This window comes from Triturus cristatus, chromosome 11 (genome assembly GCF_964204655.1).
Source record: "Triturus cristatus chromosome 11, aTriCri1.1, whole genome shotgun sequence".
NCBI classification, from domain to species: domain Eukaryota; kingdom Metazoa; phylum Chordata; class Amphibia; order Caudata; family Salamandridae; genus Triturus; species Triturus cristatus.
The window spans coordinates 1,160,670,689-1,160,691,543 of NC_140594.1; the positions used below are offsets into that span (position 1 = coordinate 1,160,670,689).

At 43.2% G+C, this 20,855-nt stretch overlaps 1 protein-coding gene across 1 annotated transcript in view; it reads left to right on the forward strand.

The window, feature by feature from the left end:
- Window positions 1–20,855, forward strand: part of LOC146788637 (putative cation-transporting ATPase 13A5) — a 452,938-nt gene that overhangs the window by 237,194 nt on the left and 194,889 nt on the right. Inside the window, exons 17-18 of the mRNA XM_085635829.1 lie at window positions 3,218–3,335; window positions 14,912–15,036. Of these exons, the coding sequence (XP_085491955.1) occupies window positions 3,218–3,335; window positions 14,912–15,036 (243 nt within the window). The remainder of the gene's footprint in view (window positions 1–3,217; window positions 3,336–14,911; window positions 15,037–20,855) is intronic.

Consider the following 20,855-nt stretch of genomic DNA (forward strand, 5'->3'; position numbering starts at 1 on the left):
CATCCAGGATGATCACCAGATTTCAGGCGTGGTCGGTGGCCGTTGTTGTGGTCCTAGTTCTGATGGCCACCAGGTGGCATTCCACAGGGAGTTCCTGTTTCTAACAAACAGTGCTTCTGTTTTGTTGGAGTTGAGTTTCAAGCAGTTGGTTCTCACCCATTCTGCTACCAAGGTCATGCAGTTGGTGAAGCTGGTTCTCGTGACGGTGTCCTGTCTGTCAGGGAGAGGATGAATTGGGTGTAGTCTCTGTAGGAGATGATGGTGAGGCCTTGACATCTGAAGATGTTGGCAAGCATTGTCATATAGACGTTGAACAGAATCAGGCTGAGAGGAGATGATCTGCGGGGGACTCTGCATATGATATTCTAGTACTCAGATGGAAAAGGAGGCAGTCTGGCTCATCGAGTTCTTGCCATGAGGAAGGAATAGATCCAGTTAAGACCTGGTCCTTGAATGCTGGTCTCGTGGAGACTTCTGATGGTTGTGTTGTGGGAGACTGTGTTGTATGCTGCAGAGAGTTTAGGATGGTCATGATGTTATCTGAGTTTGTGATAAGTGCAGTTTCTGTGCTGTGGTTCTTTCTGAAACCTTATTGTGTGTTACCCATAGATGATGAAGCTAAAGGTGGCTTGTGAGTTGTTTTTTTATTGTCTTTTCACTCCTTTTTGCCGGGATGGGAAGCAGGAAGATAGGATGGCTTGATATGACTGAAGGTTTCTTGAGAAAGGTATTGACCGCTGTGTGCTTCCAAACTTCTGGGAAAGTGGCTCAGGTGATGGAGGAGTTTCGGATGTCAGTCAGTGCTATACTGATTGGCAATGCACCGAGGTTATAGATGTGTTGAGGGAATTGGTCTGTTGGTGCCCCAGAGCAGACAGTCTGAATGATTATGGCTGATTCTGCACTTGTGATAGTCTTCTAAGCAGGCAGGTGATTGTCTTGATTGGTGAAGGGCATTTTGCTGTTGAAGATGTTGGATAGGTCATTGCACTGTTCATCAGAGGGAGTGATGCTATTGATGCAGGGTGTTGGTGTGGTGAAATCCTTGATGTTCATAAAGATTTATTTGCTGCTGTTGGAGCTCCCTGTGATGCGTTCAGCTACCACTCTTTTCTTGGTGTCTTTAGGATTCTGGTGGTATCGTCCGAGTGCAGCTTTAAATGTGGTTCTGTTAGATGCTTTGCAGCAGAGTGTCCACGTTATCTATAGCTGTTTGCAGTGTCTGTCGCTGTCGGCTGAAGGTCCTCTGTATACTGGCTGACTTGCTTGTTGGTTCTGCTCTGTTGAGTTTGATGCACCCTTGTGCAGCGCCTCAGCAACGTCGGGATCAAGGAGAAGGCACTGGAATGGATCATCTCCTTCCTCACCGGAAGGACACAGAGAGTCCGCCTGCCCCCGTTCAGATCAGAAGCCACGGAAGTCACCTGCGGCGTCCCTCAGGGCTCCTCGCTCAGCCCCACCCTCTTCAATGTCTACATGAGCCCCCTTGCGGCCATCGCACGCCAACACAACCTGAACATCATCTCCTACGCCGATGACACCCAGCTGATCCTCTCCCTGACGAACGACCCCGCCACCGCCAGAGCCAACCTACACGAAGGGATGAAAAACGTGGCCGAGTGGATGACGACCAGCCGCCTGAAACTGAACACAGACAAGACGGAAGTCCTCATCCTGGGCTCCTCACCCTCCGCCTGGGACGACTCCTGGTGGCCCCCTGCCCTGGGCAACGCACCCAAACCGACAGACCACGCACGCAACCTGGGCTTCATCCTGGACTCCTCCCTCTCCATGACCAGACAAGTCAACGCCGTCTCCTCGTCCTGTTTCAACATCCTGCGCATGCTACGTAAGATCTTCCGGTGGATCCCCACCGAGACCAGGAAAACAGTCACCCAGGCCCTCGTCACCAGTCGACTGGACTACGGCAACGCCCTCTACGCCGGTGCCACCGCCAAGCTCCAGAAGAGACTCCAGCGGATCCAGAACGCCTCGGCGAGACTCATCCTCGACGTCCCCAGACGAACTCACATCTCCAGACACCTGAGAGACCTGCACTGGCTCCCGATCAACAAAAGAATCACCTTCCGGCTCCTCACCCACGCACACAAAGCCCTACACAACCAAGGCCCGACCTACCTCAACAGCCGCCTCAACTTCTACGCTCCCAAACGCCACCTCCGCTCGACCAGTCTCGCCCTCGCAGCCGTCCCCCGCATCCACAGAGCGACTACAGGAGGTAGATCCTTCTCCCACCTGGCCGCCAAGACTTGGAACGCCCTCCCCACCGAACTACGCCTGACCCAAGACCACCTCTCCTTCAGGAAGAAGCTCAAGACCTGGCTGTTCGAGCAGTAGCGGACCCCCCCCCCCAGCGCCTTGAGACCCTCCGGGTGAGTAGTGCGCTTTATAAATGCCTTTGATTGATTGATTGATTGATTGCAATGGAGTCTGTGCAGTTTTTGATCCAATGTCTCTGTTCATGTTGGCTGTAGGGTTGGGTTAGCCCATGCTGAGGACATTGAGCCAGACTCAATCAGAGATTTTGCTCCAGCTGCAACTGGGTAAGCTGACATTGGTGAGTGCATTGAATTGTGGTGAGTAGATTTGGAAGTGGATTGTGGAGTGGTCAATCCATGTGAGAGGTGAGGTTGAGTTGAACTTGATGCCATCAAAGGTGGCAAAGATGGGGCCTCACATGTCTCCGACAATGTGTGTGGGTTCTGTGACAAGCTAGGTTAGTCTGATGGTAATTAGGCTTTTTATGTGGGCTATGAACGAGGGGTTGGTTCTGTCTTTTAGGTAGAAGTTGAGGTCCCTGAGGAGTACAAAGAGTTTGGAGTCAATGGTGAGTGGGGTGATAAAGTGTGTGGTGTTGTTGATGAAGGAAGCTCATTGTCTCGGTGGTTGGTAGATGAGGCTTCCGCTTAGGGTGAAGTTTTGGGAGATTTGAAGTTCCATGAACAGACTTAAGTCCCTCGTGGTCATTGAAGCTTAGAAATATATTTTTTAGCAACCATGAACTATTACAATATTGCCTGGTGAGCTCTAGGGAACTAAGTTAATTGTGAAGCTATTTTCCTGCCTTTTGGCTTGTTTCATGTAGAAATGTTCTTAAAAACATAATTGTTTGATTTAATGATTAATCAATTGTATGTGATTATGGGGTGAAGGTACAGCTTAGTCATTCAAACCCTGTTTACCCTTTACCAAACAGTGCCTTCAAATTTCTCAAGTGAGCTTGAATATTATACGTTGCAAGGGTTCCGGGTCATTGGACTGGCGTACAAACCCCTGCCTGCAAAGTCAGACTTTGGCGTGGACAGTTTTACAAGGTAAGGTAAAGCACAGCAACTCTTATCTTATGCATGGGAATAATTTCCATTCTTAATCAAAAACACTCCTTCCTATGTAGATCACAAATAGAGAGTCTAATTTGTTTTTAAAACCTCACCAACTTTGTAAAGTTTACTAAGTTTAAAAAAAAAAACAATAGTTGACAAATAATCTTGCAAATAAAGTGGGTTTGCTGAGAGAAAGATGATTCACTTAGGAATCTCTCAGGGCAAAAAAGAGAATAAATGTTATGTTTTCTTTTAGTGTCCTATATGCACATCTCCCAATTCAATGCATCCAGGTTCATCCATATCCATGGACCTTCATCTCTCACCATCAACCCTGGTGTGCCCCAAACAAGGACCATATCTGTCCAGCCCCTCAAGACAGACTACAGCCCTGGCGGGAGCAGTCAGGTTCTGAAAGTGGAGTAGGCAAGGTGCGGCTGGCCAACTAATCTCCAGACAAATACTATGTGCCCCTATGCAAGCTACACTACAAAATCCTCTGTTCACCTATTTCCTGGTGAGGAGAAATAAATGAATTAGTATTTTATTTACTTAGATGAATGTGGTAATGTTTTTAGTTTTGATAAAAACATCAGGATTTTTCTATGCTGAAACCCACACTGGCTTGGTGAAGGCAAAGAAAAGGTGGAGGCTCATGTGATATAACATACACTCTGTCTTGGGATGGGAGATGGGAGTGGTGGTGATCATATGTTATGATGAGCCAAATGGATTGATGAGGGACAAGGGAGCGGTGGTGATCATATGCTGCTGTGAACCCATTGACTTAGTGAGGGCCAAGGGAGGGGTGGAAATCACATGTTGTAATACATTCTAAAATCAGCAGAGGGGAAGCACTGAAGGCTTTAAAACAATATGCCTTTCATACATTTTCCTTGCAGCGTTAATGGCCACTCAGCCCCTGCACAGGGTCCCAAATCCTCCATGTCATTGCCTTCCTATAGCATGCTTCCACTATTTAAAAGACCAAAGATGGGGCTGTCCCATTTAAGAACCCAAAAATAATAAGAGAAGGAGTTTGTGTATGTTCCTGCATGGCTGTCTGTGGATGTGTTAAATAAACAATCATCTAATAAAGTAGTTTAAAAGGGATTTAAAATGACCTGAGAAGTCTAAAATACATTTAAAGATGATGTTTGTATAGTAAAAAAAACAACACAAGATATTCTATTAGCATGTGACTTTTATAAGATACAGTGCAACCTTTAAATCAGAAGTGCTTCTTTACCTCCTACTTCTCAGATCCCTCTTTCTGCCCCTACCCTGTATTCCGGCCCTCACTACTTTGCCTAGTCCCACCCTACACGTCCCCCGACTCCTGGAAGCAAATTACCTTAGGTAACTTGTTGTGACTATTTTCCATCGTATGTACAGGACAACTATCATTATCAAAGGCCGATAATGAGTGGGCTGAAAAACCGATGGAAATTCCCGCCCACCCCAGAGTTACTTATATCGCAGGCATTGGTAATTTATAGGGAGCATATACTGTATGATTAGAAGTTGGTTCGGGGTGGGGCAGGGGGCCCCTGCCAATGGGCAAATATTGGTAAAATTAGAAATGTCACAAACCAACCGTATTGTTATTTCAAATTTTTCCCAGGTACCACAGTCTTGCAGTACCTCTTTTAAAAATACATGGGGGCCGCTGTGCTGAGTACTGGGGCGGTACTACAGTATCACATTGCTGCAAAGAATGAATTATTTATAACTGATCCTCATGGTGGGTCCCTCTATGAACCCCACAAAACCCCAGGGGGCTCAAGGTATCCCTACCCTGCCCCTTAGTCTTTGTTTTTGATTTTTAGGACAAGTGGATCAAGTCCAAGGGTGCTAAACTGGCAGCCTCAACATTTCTCTTCATATTGCATCAAGCAAATCAGCCATGTGTTCTGACCTTGCTGCGCCGCGGTACTCTGTGGTATGAACGTAGTGTGCCCTGAATTATCTATACATTTTGAACCTTCGTTTTGCAAAAATTACTGATTTGATTTGCATGAAGGTCCAGCTTTCTGCTACTTTTTGTGTAATTCTGCTTAGACGTTCTAGCTGTAGCGCTGTTCAAAATTCCTGTTGGGAATTGCATGGGAAAAAACCCTTTTGAAAACCCCTTTCCCTTTACTCCTGCTTGATGGATCACCCAGAAACTTTCCCGAAAGGAGCTGCATGGATGAAGTTTTATTTTTATAAAGTTTCATTAGGATTCATCAAATGGCTACATTCAGCCTTTTTTGAGAATGTAAGGTTCAAAAGTTAGTAATTCATAGGTGTGGCTGAAGGAGAGGCCGCAACATCAACAGAAATGCTATGACCTCCATTTTATGATTTGGGGACTATGTCCCCTTATCTTGAGTGTAGAAAAAATAACATACAAAGAGGCAGAGTTGGGGTACCCTGACCCCTCTTGCTCTTGTGGACCCCAGGGGTAAAAATATTTTCAAACATCATGTTCCCACACAACCCAATGTCCCCACTACCATGGGTGGTCTTGTAGGAGTGCAGCGGGATTACAACGGGACTAAAAAAAATATGGGATGGCTGTGAGTGGATGTGGGGTGGTTGGTCACCCACATGGGGTTGGACTCAGGGCCTGAACGCAGGACAAGCACTGCACCTAACCCCCTCACTGTGCAAAGCTGAAGTATACACATATAAGGTAAGGTTAAGTAAAAATATCTTGTATTAATATAAAAACTAACATTTAAAATAAAAAAAACTCTGAAATTCACCATTTATACCTAACTGACTTAAAAATGTATAACTTGCACCCTCCTGATGCACTGCTTATGACCTCACATATTACATCGCTCATGACATGTTAAATCATATCATTGATGACATTACTGATGACATCTCAGATCTGTGGAGGTGGAAGCTATACTTAGCTCAGTTACGTGGAAATAGTGAATTTTAGTATTTTGTTTTGTTTTTAATTTCAACTTTTATATTATTACAAGACCTACTTATAGCTCAATGTTAACCTTTGTTATGACAGTGAAAAAACACTGAAATTCGCCATTTCAGTTATTACAAACAACTAAGGGTGGGCGTAGTTCGCGAAGTAGCACTTCGCGAAGCTACGCAAAGTGAAGTTCGCACTACGCGAGCTACGCGTAGCACTTCGCGAACTGCGTAGTAACATGTTCGCACTGTGCAAGATGTTGTTTTCAATGATTGCACAGTGCGGACAAGCAACCGGCACTGTGCAATCATTGAAAATGGCATCTTGCACAGTGCGAGCTGTAGTTTTCTGCTGCTCGAGTAGATTTTTACTCGAGCTGCAGCTTTCTCAACGCGAACTGGTAGTTTCTCATCGCGAGCGGTCGCGAGCATACGCGACCCCTCGCAATGAGAAACCTGACCTTCTCGCGTTGGGAATCTCGCCGGGAGGTTTATTTTCCATGCTCGCGATCGCGAACAAGGAAAAAGTCTCGCCAGGATGTCATTTTGCTTGCTCGCGGTCGCCAACTTGACGTTGAGGACCGCGAGCAAGCAAAAAATGACCGCAGCACTACGCAACACTACGCTACGCGTGTTCGCACTGTGCTACGCGCAGTTCGCGTAGCGCGAAGTAGCGCGAACTTCGCAAACTACGCGAGCGTAGCGTAGTGCTTCGCCCAGGCCTACAAACAACTATAAATCATGCCCTTAATTAACTATAACACGCACACTCGCCACGCATAGTGCTCTGATTCATGATGTCATTTTAGATGTCATTAAGGATGTTAGCAATGCAATCATTGAACATGTCATGGGTGTGTAATATGTGAGTATATGTGGTGATCCTAGTGAGTTAATTAGATATAATTGCTTTAGGGCCCAAGTTTTAGTTACATGAGATAACAGTAACTGGTGAATTTCAGTGGCTTTGCTAGTTTGAAATCATTTGTTTTATCTGACATTTTGCTTACTATAAAATCCCTTTAATCTTGTGTTTTTTAATGTAAAGTAATCTATAACAATTTCTAGCTATATTAGCACTTTAATCTTTGTTTTTTTAATGAATTTCTATTTGTTTTAATGCAAAGTGAGATATCCATTGATTTGGATGGTGTGGGGTTAAGTCCGGGGTTTGTCCTGCCTTTGGGACCCACCCTTTTTTTCGGCCCCTGTTTAATGTGCCACCCTTAATCTTTCCAAGGAAAAGCTGAGGTAAATGAGGCTTTTTTTGGAAAGTGTCTTGAAGATTCATCAAACCGCACCAAAAGTATTAGCAAATCAGCAAATCCCTTTCATATGAAAATGGTCCTAACTATAGCAACCCAGTGGCAGCCACATCTGGGGCCCACCTGACCTTTTGGAGTGATGCTGCTGGTTTTTGACTTTGACCCCTCAAACATGTCAAAACTAATAATGCTTTTAATTGACAAAATCAACTTATCTATAAAGAATGTCGCCAAACAATCTACACTCACAATGGGCTAAAACAGAGTTGCATTCTTGTCCCATTGTTGTTAAATTCATATATCTCCGATCTCATTGAGGTGCTGCGGACATCCAGAGAGGATTCCCCAGACTAGGAAACTCGAAAATAAAATATCAGGCCTCTGCCAACAACATTGGCATGTTATCAACCAAATAGTTTGGGCTTCAACACATGCATATGATTTAGCTAATGGTTTACAGATCAATGTAAGCAAAACAAAAGTATGCCATTTGGTTGCAAAACCCCTCATTACACCTGGTTCATTGGTCCAGAAGAAATCAAAAAGGTGCCACACTGTTCATTTCTGGAGATGAAAATTGATAATAAGCTAAACTGGAACACACCTATGAGCCACATACAATAGAAATTGGTGGTTGGATCAGAATCAATAAAAAGCTTTGCTGTAAAATATGGTGGAAACGCCATTGGATCTACTGTGACTGTTACTGATGCCAAACTGACTTCAGTCTGTAGTTATGGAACAGTATGCTGGTCCGTGGAAATTAATAAGAGAATAGATTAAACATTTATGGGGGATTCAGAAAATGTTCAATCTATGGAAAATGACCCCTTCCCAATGTTTAAACAGGATAGAATTGACCCAGTTATCAATCATGGCTCAAATAACTATCCACAACAATAATGATTAAATTGACTATAAAGGGGTGTCCCAGAACACAATCAGATATAATATAAACAAAGGACTGGACAACCCAAACTGGGGAAACAAATCCAATCTTTCAAGGGCCATCCCGACAACCAGAGGGCATAAACACGGGTGCGTATTAGCACCACTGCAGTTCAATTTATTCCTTGCTGATCTTTCGCCAACACGTTCTTCCACCAATTCACAACTGGGGTCTGTTCAGCTATCTAACATAGTCTATGCCAATGATCTGGTGATAATGATTAGAACACGAGTCGGGATGCAGCATCACATGAAAGCGCCAAAGGAGTCCTTCGGAATGAAAATAAACGGTAAACAATCTAAAATAATGATATGTGGGAGAAAGGTCCTCAAATGGAAGACCAGCTGTCACCAAAGGGGGAGCAGAATAGACACAACCAACAGCTATGAATATCATGGCATCACCTTCGACAGTGACAGCTCTTTCCAGTCTCACAAAGAGGAGAACAGAAAGGGGTGGCCCTCACAGCAGGCCTGGCAGGGCTGTTTAAACATCTAAATGGGACCTTCTTGAAACCGCCAAAGAAAAAATAGCATCAACCCTAGTTTATGGGTGTGATGCGCCGAGAGGCAGAGGCATCTTGGTCCTGGACAAAATCTCAGTTTGCATATACAGGCGAATCTTTCACGTCCCACAAAGCACTTCACTAGCACAAATCAGGCTTGAGTTTTGGCTAATTAAGCAATCTCACGCAAGAGGAGCAGCCTTTGATGCTCTCTGCTATAAGCCCAACTCCATCAACTACAATGTTTTGGAGGAGATCGCAAGAAAGCCACGTTCACCTTTTCACAAATATCTCAATGATACTATTGAACTGCTAGGTCTGGCGGAATTTTGGCCGACCTCAGCAAGCCTAGACCAATTCAAAAAGGCGGTATCAAAATCATGTGAATTTCAACATCGTTAGCAGACAAGTTAGCCCTAGCGAAACGTCTACACGCCTGGGTTGTTACTAAACAGATATACGTCCCTGAGACTTCAGCAATACCTCGCGGAAGCTCTTAACCCCATGACTCAGGTCCGTCCTACATCATAATTGGCCCCTTAATGTAAGATTATAATAATAATAATAATCCACATTTGTAAAGCGCAAACAATCACCTGTAAGGGTCTCTAGGCACTGGGGGCCGTCGGGAAGATTAAGCAAGCTATTGCCCAGAGTCACATGGTGCTGGGCTAATCTGCCGCCGTGGATCGAACCGTGATCCCCAGATTCTGGAGTCAGTCGCCCTGGCCGCGGCGCCACAGCTCTACTAATTTCTTTGCATATTGTGCATGGTTTTAAATAACTGAAACAATAAACATGTTTGGAAATGCTTTTGCTTGAGTTGTTTGGCATTGAAAGTGAAATCGATAGTCTCTGTGTAATTAACAAAAGGTTTTATTTGTCATGCATTTTAAACGTTTTATATTTTTAGAAACATTTTGATGATGTTATTAATTGATAGGCCCGGTTTCACATAGGCATTTTATTGAATACGTTCTCTAGAGCATCTAATTACTATTAACTTTTGTACTTTTGGCACACGCACTTTAGTCAGCTTATGCTGATGGTTGAGTGTAACAACTGCGCCATTGCATATCTATTGTATACGTACTTTATCGGAAATCAATCCTTGGAATAAGACAAACAGCACCATGATACTTATATACCGCACAAGCACTTTACAAGGCAGCATGATAATAAGTTAGCCTATAGACTGTTGAGGCAACCTGGTGGGACTCATTTAAATGCAACATGAACCTGTACAATTCAGATGTATACTGATGCGCTGTAGCGAGCAACGGATGAGTGTATTCTTAAATCCCTATGTATGTACTGTATTTTATTCTGTTTTTTACTTTTATGGCCTCGTAGGCCGAAATAAAGTATTTTGAATTGAATTGAATAAACACGTTTACTGGCTTACATACTACTTATAAGTCCCTTGTATATGGTACAAAGTGTGCATAAGGACTGGAATTTTAATGTTACTAGGTGACTACAGCACCCATTGTGCCACCCACTATAGTGTCAGTGTAATAATGCCTGTAGGTCTACCATTGTAGGATGACTGTTTTGTTTTAAAACTGCAAATTCGACTTGTCAAATGTACTCTTTTTTGACAGGCCTAAACCTCTTTTAAATATTAAAAATTCACCAGCAAATAGGTCCATAAGGCATGGTGCGTGGAATTTTAAAGTAGAACATGCAAATATTCAAAGTTAAACATATCCTTACAGTGAAAAGGCCCCAAAGGGGAGCATTGGGAAACAATATTAATATTTAAGAAGGTTATTTCTAGAAAGCTACAAAATTCATTTTTGGACATCTGAAAAATTTATAACAAGCCCAATTCTATTGGGGAAGTTGGATTTGTGATACGTAATTTGTAAAAGGTCATTTTAGAAAGTTACCTTTCACTTGGCTGTAACCTCCCACCTGCCCTGAGCATGTCCTTTGGTAGTGCGGGTAGAGTGTGCCATGACCCCTACGGGCAACCAACACTGACAATGTGATTTTAACACTTTAAGGGGTTCGTTTTAAGTAAGGCAGACCTACTAACTTTCTCACGGGTTCAAAACCCCAAAATTTAAAATGTGAGCCTAGTGACTTTATGAAGTGGTCAGCATATGCACATATAGAAGATCTTCTGTTTTTGTAAAGAAATCTCCAATAATTGCAATCAAATGAACATTTTATAAGTTTTCACAATATTAGCAGGGCAGCCTAATTTCCTTGTTCACATTGAATTTTCAAATTCAAATTGCATGTATCTGTATTCACTCTTATGTATTTAATTCAGTACCTAATTCCATTACACTTAAATCAGACCTAGCCAACGCGTTTCATCCCTTTTACAGACTTCATCAGGGCAATTTGATTTATCCTCCTTCTGAAAATTCTTATTTTCCATTCTGTCCCTGTTTAAATGTCTGGGCTCCTTTCAAACAGTCTTTTGGAGTGTGTGCCCTAGTTCTATCAGATCGATCTGAGAACTGATGAAACGCCTAGGGTGGGTCTGTTTTAAGTGTGATGGAATTAGATACTTAATAAAAGGGAACTTTATGTAAAAAGACACCAACATCTGAAAATTAATTGAAAAACGAGATATGGAAAGTAATTGAAAACAAAAGAGTGACTACAGATATATGCAATTCAAATTGTAAAGTTCAATGTGAACAAGGAAATTAGTTTACCCACCTAATATTGTGAAAGCATTTACCAAGAATTGAGTCTTGTGGGCAGTCAAAACTCCAAGAGTGGGCATAAAAGAACTATAAGATTGGGATTTTTCACATGTGCTGTCCAGAACCACCACTGCAAGCTGTCTTTTGGAAATTCTACATTTCAAAAGTTCACAGAGAGAAATTGTCATAATTTTTTAAAGAAAGTTTTATAAAAGAAAAATCAACATGTCTTAGAGTCATTCTTTTAACATTTAAATGCAGCCATAAAAACAATCACAAGAGGGCCGAGCCCTCCAGCTGAAGAGCATAAAGCTCCAGCTCTCCTGAGATCATGTATTTATTGACACAAAGGACTTACAGTTTTTTTTAAGTTGCTGTAGGGTTGCTGCACTATCTGCATAACCCACGACATTAACAAACATGGTAGGCGGTGGCCCTGTCCATCACGGGGCAGTACTAAGAAAAATAAAATATATCCTCCTGTCACTCATTTACCATTCACATTTTTTATTATATTTTTAGTTGCCTCTGTCCCCACCGGGTGTACCCAAACCTATTTTTTAAACTAGGTGTCCACAAGGGAAGTACCAATGACCCCACAGCCACTGCTTGCTCTCCAGCAACCTCCGTGGTGGGAGCCAGCCCTTTTTCTTTTTGCTAAGTTAAGTGGATGAAACCCACATCACCAACAATGCTTCTATTGTTGGGGGCTGCAGGAAAGCCTCAAGGACCCTGCAGCCTCAGCCTACTCTACAGCAAGCACCATAGTAGGTGTGTGTGTGTATATATATATATATATATTCACTGAAAAAACCATAGGTTTTAGGGAAAGTTATAGTTAGTTGGACATTTCACTCATGACATCACTGCCAGGCCCCATCCCCCGGGGCCTGGCAATCCTTTATTATTTTTTTGGGGAGGGGGGCAGCGTGGCCCCCCTCCCGGGCCACTTCTGGCCCAGAGGACCCCATGCCCTGGGGCCGGCCCTCTCCTTTGGGGACCGTGGGAGGAGCCCCAAAGCCCCCACGGTCCCTGCCGGCTCCCCGCATCCTGCGGGGGCCAGCATTGCTTTTCCACATGGGGAGTTGCTGACATGCAGCTCCCTGTGTGGAAAAGCAATCTGCTTTGGTTTTTGGAACAAACCAAAAGCCAAACCAGAGTTTACTATGACAGGGCGGGAGCTGCGAGGCTTCCACCCTGCCATAGCAAACTGCAGTGTCCCGGGGGTGGGCACCCCGGGACACTGCAGGTGCTGGCCCTGGGGGGGGCAGTCCCCAGGGCCATCACCGGCTCCAGGAGGGGGGCCGCGCGGCTCCCCTCCCAACATTGAAAAGCCCCGGGGGGTGGTGGTCCCCGGGGCTCGGGGTTCCATTATGGACCCCCGCATTTAAATATTAATACCCCGGGGAGCTGGCGGTACCCAGGGCATGTGGGCAGGGCGAGCCCCCCCACATAGGTATTTTTTTTTTTTAAAAGAAGCCCCGGGGGTGGCGGTCGCCTGGGCTGCGGGGGGGAATGGTGCTCCCTGCGATTATTATTTATAAAAGCCCCGGGGGTGGCAGTCCCCGGGGCGTGTGGAGGGCGAGCCCCCCATACAGGTATGTATTTTTTTTTTAAAAAGCCCAGGGGGGTGGCAGTTCTTGGGGCTGCGGAGGGGCTCTGTGCCCTCCCGTGATTATTATTTATGAAAGCCCCGGGGGTGGCGGTCCCCGGGGCAGTGTGGGGGGAATGGGGGGCCCACACACATTTTTTTACTGCCCCTGGGACCTGGCCCACCCGGGGGCTTCAATTAAACGAAGCACGGAAGCCCGCGCTTCATTTTTTTTTATTTTCTCGGCCGGATTTGCGCACCCAGCTCGAATTCGGTCGATTTTTCTTTTTTTAAAATGCTTTTTTGGGCTCAGGAGGTTTCTACACTGCCCCCTATTCTTGTTTTGCATGTTTGTTTTACGGTTTTCTTGTGCCTCGGTTCTACGAGGCACAAGATGGCTGCCAACACTTTCTGGTTTGAAGTGTTGACAGCCAATTAGAATGCAGCTCGTGATCGGCAGGGTTCGCGGATCCACCGCGGTGATAGATATCGAAACATTTTATTTTTTGATTCTCTCAGCAACTACTGAACGGATTTACACCATTTAAGAAAAAGAGTGCTTTCTGAACCAAGCACTACCTTTTTGCCAAATTTGGTGAAATTCTGTTCAGCAGTTCTAGCTGTAGCCGGGTCTAAAGTTTCCTATGGGAAATTTATTTTTTCACCTCTTTTTCTTGAATTTCTCAGGAACTACTGAACGGATTTACACCATTTAAGAAAAAGAGTGCTTTCTGAACCAAGCACTACCTTTTTGCCAAATTTGGTGTAATTCCGGCCAGCAGTTCGGGCTGTAGTCGTGTCTAAAGTTTCCTATGGGAAATAACATGGAGAAAACACATTTTGGGAACCCCCCTGCTTGGCGAATCACCCTGAAACTTTCAGGATAGGAGCTGACCGGAACGGACCAAATATTTGGAAAATTTCGCGAAGATTCGTCAACCGGCGCCAAAGTTATTGGAAATACAAAAAACGAGTTTCTTATGGAAACTAGGTTCTAACTATAACAACCTACAGGCGACCGCCAGTAGATAATACGTCTTCAAATAACTGTTTGCTCCTTTACCATCAAACAAAACTTATCCTTCCCATGTTCTGTCAATGCTTAAAAACTGATGTTTATGGCTCTTCTTCGGCTCATACTCATTTTCATTTTAAAACCTACTAGTGATCAAACAAAATCTTTTTGTAACCCATAACGTCCCTTTTACATTCCATACAAGAGCCAGACGTCTATCATAATGCTCAAACTGTTTTCTATTTCAATTGTGAAGTGATCAATAGACAATAGAATTATTGGCAATGCACCCTAATTGTAGTACTACATAGAACTGTAAATAAATACAATAATAAGTAAATGTTATGTTATGTTATGTTATGTTATTTATTTATTTCTATAGCGCACGGCTACTCAAAAAGAGTGTCCCGGCGCTTTAATGGAGAAAGAGACAATACTGCAACATAAAAAACATAACACCAGATAAAACTAACAGAAGAATGGGCCAGAGATTCACGGAGGACCGGCTATACTAAATGATCTCTAGTATAAAATGTAATGCATGCACATTTGGCACAGCATGTATGTCATGTACAGAAGTCTGTGTCAGGAAGCTGTACTCAGTGATAGTTTCTCTATCTATAATATTTTCCCCTTTCCTGTCTTTACTTCCAGGGAAGAAGTAGAATCAGACCTGGAATTTCTTGGACTTCTTGTAATGGAAAATAAAGTGAAGGCTGAGACCAAGCCTGCATTGCGGGAGCTAATAAATGCTCAAATTAGGGCGGTTATGATCACAGGTATTTGAAGCTGTCATTACTGCATGATACTGCCCTCTAGTAATAATTTAGAATGCTGTCCAATGATTTTCCAAGCAAGAATTTGTCTCATTTCATATGACTAGAGATACAAAGAAAGGTGCGTTGAAAGAGTACTACTGCTGGAATACTGTCTTTATTATCAGTGATTGCTCAACACATTAAATTATGTAATTTATATATATGATCAAGTCACCTAAGTTCATTTTGGTAGAATGTCACATATTAGTGTGACCCAAGATGTAACCGTTATCGATATGATTTTTAAACTGAACAAACTGTGACATTTATGAACTTGAAACTTCACTAAGCTTTATATGATTTTGAAAATTCTTACAAAACGTTTGCAATTGATATATCCAGAAAATACATGGATGCTGCATGGATATGTCAGCACAAAATCATAAATTTTTGTTGATTTTGTCCTGCATATATTTCTAGTTACAACCCCAAAACTTACAACATCCTTCAAAACATCTACACATTTTTCCTATCACTTCAAAAGGTTTGCATGGGTAGAACGTTGATATCTTAACATAACTCTACCTAGCAAACAAAGAGGGTGATGGATTAATGGCCTGGCATTTTGGAAATTCGAGATTAGTCCCTGAGAGAAGAGAGTAATGAGGTGTTCCTGACACTGGATTTAGGCCAAAACACTTAGTTACAGGAGTGTGGTCCTGGCAATAAATGTTTGTGAGCTAAATACTTCCTCAGAAAAGGTGATTTTCAGTGTCTTCATATTGGACATATTGCTAAATAGGAGACTGAGGTGAGGTTCTCCTGAGTCACAGTGGAGCTAGGCAAAAGTTTTTTCTGCCATCTAGTCATACTGGAGCTAAGATTAACAACATCATGGTCTACTTTTGTTAAAGAGAACTGGATATTAAGAATAAGATTTTCAAAATTATAAATATGTGCAAGTTTAATTCGCAAGTTTCTTGCGGAAGAAAATAAGATAAGATGAATGAGGAATATAACACCTTTGAAATGAAATGTTAATGCTGCACTCAAACTATGCTTTATGAACAATATAGACATTGGAAATTTGACTGAAATGCTGAAAAGAGATGAACATAAAATATGTGGGCATATGTAACATAAACTATGTTTACTAGTTTTCTTTATGTCAAATAATGCTTTTTAATTTTGCTTATACTCCAGTCTCCAGCCGATACAAAATAGGAAGCTTTAAAAAGGTTTATTCACCTTTAGAATACATTAGTAAAACTAAGTTTATAGTAAATGTAAATTTATTTATATTTCCAACTACTTTAAATAATTAAATTTCACTGAACATTTATTTTGAGGTTTTTATTAAGGGTGGGCGTAGTGGGCATAGTGGGGCTACGTGAAGCAGCGCGTAGTGTGCCCAAATCTACGCACACTACGTGCTCCGCGTAGCCCCTCTATGCGCCACCCACCTCCTGCCCGCCCTCCTTTTAAAACATACCCTAATTGTAAATTAAATAATAGTAAAGACACTTACCTGAAGCGCGGCGTCTCCGGGACTCCCTCTTCCTGGTTTCCAACTTCTTCTGACAAATGCGCATGCGCGGACGCCCGCCACATTCCGGCGGAAACTGATATTGTAATCCCTACAGCATTACAGACCATCCAATGGGCTCAATTAGTGTCGGACAGTCTTTCTGCCCCCGACCATCCACCCGCCATTCTAATGTGGCGGGTGGTCTTTCATGGTCCGATGGTGCTGGGACCGCCACCGACCAGCTGACGGTGGCTGTCTCCCCGCAATCATAATCAGGCCCCTAGCTCTTGTTATCACTCTTTAGACAGCAGCTTGAATTCTGCTCCCTAGTCTGCCAGTCACAATGCCTGCTGGCAGCAGTAATTGCAGTGTCACAACTCAATTGTAATAACGTTTTTACAGTTGAGCAGCTACATCATTTTGTCACAACTAGATTGTAATAAGAAAATTAGGGACAAAAAAGAAGGTTCCCATTCTGGTTTCATGTAATATAAATGCTGTTTTTTCATTTCTGCAGGCCATTATCAACTTTTAAAAGATCAGTTTTTGAAATGTATTGCCTCATGTGGCAATTGGCAGATGCAGGAATTCCAACAAAGATTGGTGAATGCTCTGATCACTAACACTGTGGTTTCTTAGTCTTCAACTGGCTTTTTATTGAAATGCCAAGTTTCCCACCTTAGAGCAGAGCATAGGAAGTCCCTTTCTCCTCAAAGGAGACTCCAAATTACCATTTTCAATTTTTGTGACTGCCAATTAAACTATGGCTGCAGCGAATAAGAAAAAATACAATGGTCCCCATCTGGTGGTAGAAAACTCCTAGGCTAGATTTATCATCATTTGCTCTCTCTCCGCAGAGTACGCTCTGGGTGTGGAGTGGAATCTCCACACTTTGGGTAAAGATTCTGCCCTGAGTGCTGACGTAAAGATACTACTTGTATCTTACCTCTCTGAATACTGAAAGTCGTAAACTTAGACTTTTGGTCCAAGTTTACCTTTGTGAATCGGGACCTCAGTGTGGGCAGGGACACATACAAAAAGTCTGCTCCCAGTGAGCAGGGGAATTTTCAAAGCTCTCGCCCGCTGGAAGCAGCCATGTGTTTGCTCCCACTTGGCAGAAGTTTTGAAACTGCTCCCGCCAAGTGAGAACAAATACAGGTATTGGGCGAGGAAACTGTTCTGTCCCGGTTGGGTGGGCTCCCTGGGACATAGCTTGTGAGCTGGCCCTGGGGAATGGGGTCCCTGGGTCCATTATTGGCTCAGGAGGGGGCCCTCCCAGCCTCCCTCCCTCTCTTAAAGTAATAGGCCCAAGAAGTAGGCCCCCAGGTCTTTAATGGCGCAGAGAGGGGGGCCGCGTGGCCCCCTTCCCATTTTAAAATATTTTAGCCACATGGTTGGGGTCCCCAGTGCCCCTTGAGGCTCTGGGAGGGGGTTTGAGTGCCCCCCATCCCATATTGTAAAATGTTGGCCCTGTTATGGGATCTCCAGTCCACTTGAGGCTCGGGCAAGTGGCTGTGCAGTCTCCCTTCCCTGATTTTGGCCCTATGATATGGGATCCCCAGGCCCCCTGTGGGCTTCAGGGTGACGGCATGGCCCTCTCCCCTAACATGGCATTTTAGCCCTGGGGTGGCTCCCAAGGGACTTTAATGGCTTGGGAAGGGGGGGCCATACATCCCCCCTCCCCTTTATGAATACATCTTGGTGGTTTCCCGGTTCATAAACCTAATAAATGTGACCTTTTATTTTTCCAATCCCAAAGTCTGAAGTGATTTGAAGACCGCACACCAGGAAATGGTTGAAGTCATTTATTTCCCATGAGTGTGAAAAATGTCTCTCTCAACAGGGGCCAGATACTAACTGCTCTGTCTGGAATGCTATGGTGATAACAAGGCATTCATTCACATAACTGCATTCTATACTACACATCACCACACTTCTTCCCTTGTTCCAAAACATTAAATTGTTACATCTAAAGAGTAAACAACAACATTACAGACTAAAAACATTGTAAAAGCAATATTCTACATGGGGTTCAAACATAACAGGATAGCATAATACTAAAATCAGCAAAGTTAACACAACATCACTTGTCTTTTTAAAAAAAAAAAAACTATATACATAGGAATGACACACAGAAAGGATAAAGCAAATGTTTGACATCATATAGAACCATGGCTTACTTGCAGACAAAATCCTTTAATTTCTTAGGTGCATACCTATAATGAAAACATTTTCTTATATTGCCATCTGTGTTCCTTCTGAAATTTTCTCCACACAACTTTGTATGTGCTGCACGATCCCCATGATAACTGGGGTCTAAAGTAATTCGAGCAGTACTCCACCAGCTCCCATCTATCAATTTGACAGAATGTTTTCACAGCTCACATACTTGAGTTGGCTCTTTAAATTTGAAATAACTTTCACTCACAAAATTGGGATTTTCAACACTTACTCATTCGCCTACTTTCAGTTTTCTTACTTTTTCTCTTCCAACATTCATTTTCTCAATGTTTTTCAGACCAGACTTGTGCTGAACTGACTTCCACCACTTCACAAACATCAACATTTGAGGAAAATAATTTTTACCATCCAAAAAGCATACATTCTGTGGCAGACTTACTTCCACGCATAAATTCAAAAGACTTTTTTTCTCTAACCCCATGGGGTGTTGTGTGGTAAGACCATATTGATTCTTTAATATCTTTGTCCACATTCATGTTCCACTGAAATCTAGATTGAACACATTCAACCAAAACTCAGTTGAAAAGCTTAACTTTTCCATTGCTTTAAGGATGATATACAGGTGTGCTTATATGCTTGATTGCACATTTGTCCAAAAATGACATCATCTCAATAGAGGTAAACTGAAGTCCATTATCAGTTAAAACTTCACCAGAAATTCCGTCCCTTGCAAATACTTCTAGAACAAATTCAACTACACATTTAGTTGTTGGTTCACTAACAGGCTTCACTTTTACCCACCTTGATAAATGATCTATAACGACAATGAAATACCTCAAGTGATTAGGTAAGATATAATATGATCCTCAAAACTACACTACTACACATTGCCATGGTATGGTCTACTGGGACACAGAGTAAGAGATTCAGTCACGCCATCAATTCTAAAGACTTTGTCATTAACAACACATTTAGAGCATCTTTCGACAAATTCCTCAACCTCACCGTCCATCTTTGCCACCAAAAGTCCTCCATCACTTTTCTCTTGGTCACGGTTGACTCCAAATGGCCTGAATGCGCCAGTTCAATAATCCTCGGATGAAAACACAAGGGTAGGAAAAGTTTACCTCCCTGTATCAATTTACCACATTCCACTGACAATTCGTCTGAGACTTTCCAAAATGCTTGCAAACCATGAGATAAACTTTACTCTTTTGGCCAACCCGACTCAACCCATCGTATAACTTCTCTAAACACCATATCTTTATCAACAGCCTTTATGCACTCCTCATCACTCTTGCAAATGCTGATATCACCAATGTGCGCTATAAAACATTCATCAGTTTCAGATTCCCACTTATACTCACAAGAATCCTCAATGAGAAGTCTCGAAAGACAATCGGCCCTGCTGCAACGACCGCAAGGTATATATTCTACTACGTTAATTTCCATAGAAATTTGGAACATGACTTCAGCCTGAACTGCTGGACAGGATTACAACAAATGTGGTAGAAAAGGTAGCTTTTGGTCCAGAAAGCATGCTTTTTGGTATTTGGTGTAAATCCTTTCAGTAGTTTTAGAGTTATTGACTGAAAACCTAATATGGATATCTAGGGACGCAGATCCTCCGAGGATCCAACAGTCCCCATGCTGATATCTGATTTGCTGCCAACACTTTATCCAGGAAGTGTTGGCAGCCATATTGGGATTTGCCAGGGCAAAAAAGCACTATTTTAATACAATTTTGCTGCAATATCTAACTTGTTTATATTATAGCCCCCAGGTGGGCCAGGTCCTGGGGGCAGATCAATTTATTTTAGGGCACACAGGTTCTCCTTCTCCCAGGACTATTTTTAGCCCTGGGGACAACCACTTTCCCGGGGCTTTATTTAAATATTGGAGGGGGCTGCGGGGACACCCCGTACATTGGGCTTAAGGAAGCCCCAGGGGTACCGCCACCACCTCCCTGATGTTTTTTTTAAAAGGGGGGGGGCGCAAAGGCCCCCCTCCTGGGGCGTTGATATGCCCTGGGGATCACCACCTACCCGGGGCAATATCGAATAACATGCTGGTTAGGTACATCAGCACATCGGGCACTGGGGACCATCACCTCCCCAGGGCAAAAAAAAAA